Source organism: Brassica oleracea, chromosome C6, assembly GCF_000695525.1.
Source record: "Brassica oleracea var. oleracea cultivar TO1000 chromosome C6, BOL, whole genome shotgun sequence".
In the NCBI taxonomy this organism is placed as follows: domain Eukaryota; kingdom Viridiplantae; phylum Streptophyta; class Magnoliopsida; order Brassicales; family Brassicaceae; genus Brassica; species Brassica oleracea.
Genome location: NC_027753.1, coordinates 15,880,489 through 15,889,162, shown reverse-complemented (window position 1 = coordinate 15,889,162; position 8,674 = coordinate 15,880,489). Strand labels below are relative to the sequence as shown.

Here is an 8,674-nt window from a genome sequence, read left to right as displayed (position 1 = left end):
ACCCATTCCTACCTTATGTCTCATACCCGTTTTGTTTTTGCGTGGTCGTACCACTTTGTCATTAAGGGTTAGCCAGGATCGAAGGTCACTTTGACCTGATCCAGCTCGTTTGCCCATTTAAGTATTATGGCATTCCTACTATTCTTTTATAGTCAGAACTATTTTATTATATAAGCTTTGTCCGGAGACGTTTCAGCGTACATAGATGTAGGAAAACATAATGCTTAAATAATAGATAAAATAATTAATAGAAATCATGGTCCGGAGACCGTACAAGGTATCAGCTTGCGAGGTACCCCGGTGGCTAGGACATGTTTTACCTCTTGTTGCTAGGTGATTCGCAGGGTTTGACTTGCTTTTGGGACGAGCATCCTTGATGGAGGGTTCCTCCTTTTTATGCAGGGTTCTGCCTCTTTCTTGGGTCTAGGGACCGTGGTCGAGACTCGTTTCATGCCCTGGCCTTTAGTGTTCGGGGTCCGCTGTCTTCTGTCAATGAAGGTTTTCAGTACTTCCATGAAACGGGTAGTCACATTCATCCACCGGAGCGACCAGGTTCGGAGGCCTCCTGCCTGGCTAAGTGTCTCCCTCCTGCGTCTGTGAGGCGCCCTTTGCTCCGTATCCGTCCGATGCACCCTCTGAGGAGGTCTCCTTGAAGTCCTCGTGCCCCACTTATTTATCCGCGAGACCACTGACTGATACCTGATAAGGTTCTTGGTTGTCTTGTCTATGTGAGGCGGAGGACGAGGGTCCTGTGAAGACCAGGTCTTGCGAGCAGATGAAACTTCGAAGGGCTTCGGGGGAGACCATGCGGAGCGGTCGACACAGGTTCTCTGAGGAATACTCTGGTTCTTTGAATGATTCGGGGTCCGCCTTCTCCGGAACGACCCCCAACTACTCGTATCATTGACCTCTGATCCCGGGGTTCGCGGGGTCCGAGGGGTCCGAGGTTTTCTCTGTAATTGCTATAAGACCTTGGTCTTCCCCTTCAGGGTGGTCTGGTAGTAGGATCGAGAGTTCTCTTGGCCTCCCCTGATTACTCTGATGCCCCCAGGGTGTAGGAAACTTCACCATCTGATGAAGGGTTGAAGGGACTGCTCCCATGTCGTGAATCCAGGGTCGTCCCAAGATCATGTTATATGCTGATTGGCAATCTACGACCAGGAATTTGGTAGACATGTTGACTCCTTCAGTGTATACTGGGAGGATAGCCACTCCGGCGGTTTGCTTGACATCGCCGCTGAATCCGATGAGTGGGGTTACCTTTCGCGTCAGGGCTCTCTCCTCCAGCCCCAGATCTTGGTACGCCCTCTGGAAGATAATGTTGCTTGAGCTGCCGTTGTCTACTAGTATTCTTTTCACCAAGCAGTTCACTACAGTGAGAGAGATAACTAGGGCATCATGGTGGGGAGCTAGGATCTTCTCTTGCTCCTTAACTGTGAAGCTTATCTCATCGGTGCCTAGAAGTAGGAGCTTCGATTGGGTCATTTCCAGACCATGCTTAGCGTTACGGGTACTTTTATTTGCGGCTGCGTGGCTTACTCCGCTTACTTCCGAGCCTCCGGATATGACATTGATCACCCGATTTTGGCGAGGTGGTGAGGTTGGTGCAGCTCCTTTGGAGTTCCCTGCTGTTTCTTTGCTGAGGTGGGCCTTGGCTTTCTCTGAGAGGAATTCTCGGAGATGTCCCTTTTGGAGTAATTCGTTGACCTCGATCCTTAGGGCGATGCAGTCTTCGGTTTTGCGGCCATGATCGCGGTGGAAGTCGCACCAGAATTCCGGGTTCCAGAACGAATCCGGTGCTTTCATCTTTGGAGGCCACTTAACCTGTTGGCCCATCTGCCTCAGTGCGTTGACCAGCTCTGGTGTTGATATTGAGAGATGAGAGATATCGGGCCAGGTAGATACCGACATTCCTTCTTCCTTCTCTTGAGGCCGGTACTGGAACCTGCCCCGGTTTCTAATACCGGAGTCCTTGGATCCTTTTTGGGAGGATCTTTCCTCTCGGTCTCCTCGATCTGATCGGGCTGACCTTTGGTCCTGCTTTGGTTGAGCCTTGGCACGGCTAGCAATATCTTCCTCCCACTTCACCTGTGCCCAGGCTCGGGACAGCACATCTTCCATGGTCTTGCAAGGGTACATGGTCAACTCTTTGTATAGATCACAGAGATCGCGGTAGGGATGCTGCATTCAGGGACCGCCACTTTCTCCTGGTTGAAGCGGGCTATGTAGTCTCGCAGAGGTTCAACTCGATGCTGGTGAATCTCGTAGAGACCATCTGAAGTTTTCTCCAGGCTTCTACTACTTGCGAACTGCTCCACGAATTTGTCGCTCAGGCCTGCGAAGGAAGATATGGACCTGGTAGGGATATTGATGTACCATTGCAAGGCAGGTCCGATCAGAGTGGAACCAAACCCTTTGCACATCGTGGCTTTGCGGGATTCCTTAGGGAGTGCAACCGCCAACATCCTTTGCTTGTACTGTGCGATGTGATCGTCGGGGTCGCCAGTACCGTCATACATCTTGATGCTGGGGAAGGAGAACTTTCTAGGCATCTCAACTGAGGCGATTTCCTCCACGAAGGGGTATCGGCGTAAGAATCTGGATTGTTCCTCCGGATTGGGGGAGCTACTCCTGGTAGGCGTTCTACCATGAACTGCATGGCGTCGAATCTCTTAGAGAAAATTTTCTCCGGGTACGCGGTTATGGAAGATTCTGTTGCTGCAGTCCTCTCAGGTGCTTCCTTCCCGGGTTCCGGATCGGAATCGCTCTCTTCTAGGTCATGGATTTGAGGATTCTCGGTCCCTTCCCTAGTTGCCCCAACTACTCCCGACGTAGGAGGTGTATCGGTCGTACCTCCTCTGGTGCTGGGCGTGTTTAGATTTCCCATAGGTCGGATTGGTGTGTTGAAATGGCGCTTCTTGTTGCCTGCCATGTTGACGGCTTGGTTCTGGTCCCGGAGGACAGTGTTCTCCGAATGAATCTGGCTTAGCTTCTCGGCGCTTTACTCCAGCTGTTTGGAGTGTTCGTCAAGTTTATCCTTCAGACTTTGAACTTCTGAAGAGAGGTCGGGGTTTTCTCCGGTAGTCTCCCGAGCTCGATGCATGTTGGTGATTTGGCTTTGCAAGCCGTCTGTTTGCTTTTGAAGCTCAGCTGTCGTTTGGGCATCTTCAGTTGGTTCGCCGTGCTCATCCACCGCCACCATCACGTAGTTAGATTACTCCCCTCCTTCTAGCGCCAAACTGTTAGGGGATTTTTGTGTAGGCTCTTTGTGAGTCTGGTAAACCGGGTAAATTTGTATGTGTTTCGTGAGGATTAAAATAGAATGATAAAGAAATAGGCTTGAAGAGACGAATTATTGATCAGGCAAACAAGAACAAGGGCGGTTACAATGATCTTTTAATAAACCCTAGTTCTAGCTCTCTAATTCTAGTCTCCAAGCCTTGGAGAAGTCGATCCCTTGCTTTAGGGTTGTAGTAGCTCTTATATAATCGTCTAGGGGTCGGTTCCATTAGGTTAAACTCTTCCATATTCGGAAATATGGAAGGGTCTCCTTATCGTAAGTTTTCCATTTCTTGGAAGGGAGCTCGGTTCCAGGGACCGAACTCAGGGTTCCTTCTAGCGGGACCTGGAACGTTCCCTTATCAGGGACCTGAGGGTCTGGGTCCTGTCTGGAGGCTGGAGGAAATGATATCGGGGTATTTTTCCCCAACAGCGGGAGTGGCTCAAAGGCCAGACAGACAGTTGGGATCCTTCGAACGTCCTAGAGCAGTACAAAACGGTGAAGATCACTGAGGCCGAACTTCTAGGACTCCCCACTCCTTCCTTTGAGGGTGAACCGCAGGTCCCTGGCGACGTGGAGACGGAGAAGGTGCCGGAGCCCGCTGCTGATGACCCTCCTGCCAGCTGATTCCAATGTCTATCCTCTGAACTCTTGACCCCATGAAGGGGTCTTTTTTTATTTTGTAACTGCCCTCGGTGAGGGTTTAAGACTTCGAATCAGGACCTTGTACCTTTTTTATTTTGTTGTGTTTAAATAATGGCCCAGCTGTGGCTTCTTAAGAATGCTTTTTGGATTTGCATCTTTCTCTATCCTTCCTCACGGGGTCTTTTGAACTTGGAGTCCTTTAGGTCCCTAGGTCTCGTGATTGGCTCCGATCTTCGTGACCATATCACTCGAGGTTCTTTTAACAGCTCTTGACGCTGGTTCTTCAAGGTGGTCTGAGCTAGGATATCGCATTGCCCCTGGGACTGACTGCCTGAGTACCTTGAGATGAATTTCTCGAAATCCCTTAGAGGACCTGGGCCGCTTGAGCCTGAGATCTTGAGGTCGTCTAAGAGTTCGTGGACTTTGGGTGCCGAGTTTCCTGGGAACCTTCGGTCCTTGAGACTCTTGGCTGGTCCCCTATGTCTTGGACCCTTGGGCCTCTTTTTTGGACCCTATGATCGTTTGGGGAACTGATGAGTTCAGGACCCGGAGGTTGTTTTGTTTAAGGAACCCGGGGGTTCCGGACCCTGAGATCTTTGATAAGACTCGTAGTCTTTGGACCCTAAGGTCATATTTCAGGAACCTGTGGGTTCTTGACCTTGAGGCCTTTCTGAGCCTGGAGTTTTTTCTCAGAACCAGGAATATTAGTTTTAAGGGACCGTATTCTGCCATCCTAGGCGAGGCCACTATCGGTACCTGTTGGGATTTCGCATTCTGCCGCTCGGAAGCTGGCCACTATCGAGTTCCCGTGCTGCACGCTGCTTCTGCAGGAAGCCAATATCAGACTTCGAGGGTGCTGGTATGGGTGAAAACCCAAGTGCCAGACTTTGCTGCTTTCCACGTCTGGAGACGCAGGATATTATAGGGTGCTCTCGGACTTTTGTACTTTTTATCCCTATTATCACAGTACTTTTGCAATTATACCTTGTTTCCCCTGTATTATTTAGCACGTAGCATTTTAATACATGTACATTTCACGTTTGGGTATTTATTTTAGTTTGGGACCCCGATATGCCTGAGGCTATACATGGGTTTTAGGTAGTATTGACGGTATACTCGGGCTTGCGCAGATCAATTCCTACCTTATGTCTCATACCCGTTTTGTTTTTCTGTGGTCGTACCACTTTTTCATTGAGGGTTGGCCAGGATCGGAAGTCGCTTGGACCTGATCCATCTCGTTTGCCCCTTTAAGTATTATGGTATTCCTACTACTCTTTTATAGTCGAAACTATTTTATTGCATAAGCTGTGTCCGGTGACGTTTCAGCGTACATAGGAGTAGGAAAACATAATGCTTAAATAATAAATAAGTAATAAAACTCATGGTCTGGAGACCGTACAAGACATCAACTTGCGAGGTACCCCGGTGGTTAGGCCATATTTTACCTTTGTTATGTAGCCCATAGGCTCTGTTTTGCTGTTGGGAGGAGTGCCCCTACTAGAAGATTCCTCTTTCCTGCTGCGGTCCCTGGCGGCACTCCATGGTCGGGACCAGTCCCCTGGATTCTGTGGACCCGTCTGTCGCTTTCCTCCTGGTATTGGGGAAAAATACTCAGGTACTACTTTCCTCCAGACCCCAGACAGAACCCAGACCTCCGGGTCCCCGTTTTAGGAACGCTTAGGATCCCCAGTATCGGGCACCCCGGTATCGGTTCCAGGAACAGCCTCTAGCTCCAAGAAAAGGCAAATTGCCGATAAGGAGAACCTTCCATATTTCCGAATATGGAAGACTTCCATCTACTCCAACCGACCTATAGACGACTATATATGGGGAACCCAAACCCTAGAACAAGGGATCGACTCTTTGAGACTTGAAGGCTAGAATTAGACGGCTAGACTAGGGTTTCTTACTCAATACTTTGTAATCTCTTCTAGGTCGATCTAATAAACGCTTATTCAAGTCATAATGTCTTTTACTACTCTAAAATCTATACGAAACCCAGCTTATCTATCGTTCCGTGGTACTCTAAAAGATCCTACAAAAAAATCCCCTAACAGTTTGGCGCTAGAAGGAGGGGAGTAATCTAAACTACGTGACGATGGCGGTGGATGAGCAAGACAACCCGTAAGAATCTACTCCAAGAGAAGCCGAGCTACAATGGCAACTCGACGGATTACAAAGCCAGGTAACCGACTTGCACAAGGCTCGGGAAGCTACAGAGAACCCTAAGCTTTCTTCCGAAGTTCAAAGCCTGAAAGAAAAGCTAGATGAACATTCGAAGCAGCTGGAGCAAAGTGCTGGGAAGCTTACTCAGCTCGAATCTGAAAACCTTTTTCTCCTAGACAAGACTCAAGCCCTCAACACGGCAAGCAACAAGAAGCGCCGCTTCCACACACAGGTCTGATCCAAGCCGAGCCTGGACACAGCCAACACCGCAGGAGGTACCGCTCGACAGCCTTCAGGTGAAGCCGGGGCATCAAGAGAAAAAACTGGAGATACGCGAGTCCATGAAACAATATCCAGGGACTCCAAGCCAGACTCCGAGAAGGAAACATCCAAAGGAGCCGTGGCGTTGAAGACATCAGGAGAAAAAGCTGGAGACACATGAGTGCATGAAATAATATCCAACAACTCCGAGCCAGACTCCGAGAAGGAAACATCCGAAGGAGCCGCAGCATTGCAGTCCTCATTGACCACCTATCTGGAGCAGATGTTCTCCAAGAAGCTCGACGCGATGCAATCTATGGTAGAAAGGCTCCCCGGGGTGGCACCTCTGATTTGGAAAAGTAATCCCGGTTCTTACGCCGATACTCCTTTCACAGACAACATTGCCCTGATCGAGATGCCGAGAAAGTTCTCCTTCCCCAACATAAAGATGTATGACGGCACCGGCGACCCAGACGACCACATCGATCAGTACAAACAAAGGATGCTAGTTGTAGCACTCTAAGGGAATTCCGCGAGGCCACCATGTGTAAGGGATTAAGCTTAACCCTGATCGGACCCGCGTTGCAATGGTACATTAATCTACCCATCGGATCCATATCTTCGTTCGCAACTCTCAACGATAGGTTCGTGGAGCACTTCGCAAGTAGCCAGAACCTGGAGAAAATCTCGAACAGCCTCTATGAAATCCTCCAGCATCGGTGTCTACCTGTCCAGATATCTCACACTTGTCTGTGTTAGGGGATTTTTGTGTACAAGTGATTCGTTCTCAGCACTACGGAATGATAGGAAGAAGGAGACTGGTCGCTGTGGTACTTTCTCCTGCTTCGGTCGTGGATAAACCAGGAGATCCTGCTCTGAGGGTAGTGCCATACGGGTATGGGCTGGTATATGTCGTCAGTGCCTTAGTAGTAGTAAGAAAGGTCAGTTGTTAGGCAGGAACCGCCTGTCTGTAGCGAAGATCGCAGGGTCTTCTGGGTCTGCAATTGATGGTCCCTACTCTAGGGTCTGTCCCTGGGTACCTCATGATCTGTAGTTGAGGGTTCCGGTTGCCAAGGTTGGTCCTTGAGAAACCGAGGAAGATGTTTGGGATTTATAGCTGCATCCTTCAGGGGGGATTGCCTACGTACCCTTCAGTGAGGGATCAAGCCGTTCGTGGTTCATGTATTGCTGGAGGCGCGGAGCCTATGTGGGCGCGTAGCCTAGTGGGCACATGGCCTAAAGAGCACGTAGCTCTGATGGAGGCGTGGAACCTGGATGGGCACGTGGCCTTGTTGGGCACATGGCCTTATGAGCACATGGCTCTGTACGTGATAGGAATCATCTGTTCTAGGGGGCGCATGGCCGGAACAGATGGTGGAGTAGTCGATATGCTGCAGGGAGCATGCAGCTTTTATATGTGTAGGGGCCAAAATCGGTCACGACGGAATCAATGTCTAAAAGTCCGTAAAAATCGGCATGAACGTTTTTACGAAAAATAAATCTTAAAAAAAGATTTATTTTACGAAGAATCTTGGGCGAAAACACATTCACGAAAAATCAGAGAAAGACTCGAACAAGGTTGCCGCGTAGCAACCAGCGGAAAAGCTGGTCGCTACATAGCGACCAAGCACGTACACAGCTCGGTCGCTAACCGAGCCCCACCGAAGCTCGGTCGCTACGTAGCGCTACGTAGCGATACATGGCTCGGTCGCTACGTAGCGACCAAGCTCTCCCCAAAGTTTGGTCGCTCACCGAAGCTCGGTCGCTACGTAGCGACCGAGCATGTACACGGCTCGATCTCTACGTACCAACCGAGCACGTACAAGACTCGGTCGCTACGTAGCGACCGAGTTCTCCCCGAAGCTCGGTCGCTATGTAGCTACCGAGCACGTACAAAGCTCGGTTGCTACGTAGCGACCGAGCTCTCTTCGAAGCTCGGTCGCTACGTAGCGACCGAGCACGTACACGGCTCGGTCGCTACGTAGCGACCAAACACGTACATGGATTGGCCGCTACGTAGCGACCGAGCTCTCAACGAAGATCGGTCGCTACGTAGCGACCGAGCACGTACACGGCTCGGTCGCTACGTAGCGACCGTGCTTTCTTAAAAATCGATATGACACGAATCCATGCATTCTCGTCTACTCTTTAATGCTATCTCCCGAAGACCGTAGCCAACCCATTTCATGTTTCTCGTCATTTTAAGTCATCAATCGAACTTTACGATAAAAACCTCGAAAAGTTTGTTTTTATCGAAAGAAGCCCTAATAAATGCTTCGAGTCAAACAACGGCCCAAAGAGACTTAAGACGTGACTCGAAAC

At 49.8% G+C, this 8,674-nt stretch overlaps 1 protein-coding gene across 1 annotated transcript; it reads right to left on the bottom strand.

Moving 5' to 3' along the window:
- Nucleotides 1-900: 900 nt before the first annotated feature.
- LOC106297583 lies at nucleotides 901-2,121 on the bottom strand. The gene has a single exon (XM_013733793.1). It carries the CDS (start codon nucleotides 2,119-2,121, stop codon nucleotides 901-903), a length of 1,221 nt encoding a protein of 406 aa, XP_013589247.1.
- Between the last annotated feature and the right edge of the window lie 6,553 nt (nucleotides 2,122-8,674).

Excerpts from the sequence above, each read along its gene's own strand:
- LOC106297583 (XM_013733793.1), bottom strand. The coding sequence starts at position 2,121 with ATGGAAGATGTGCTGTCCCGAGCCTGGGCACAGGTGAAGTGGGAGGAA.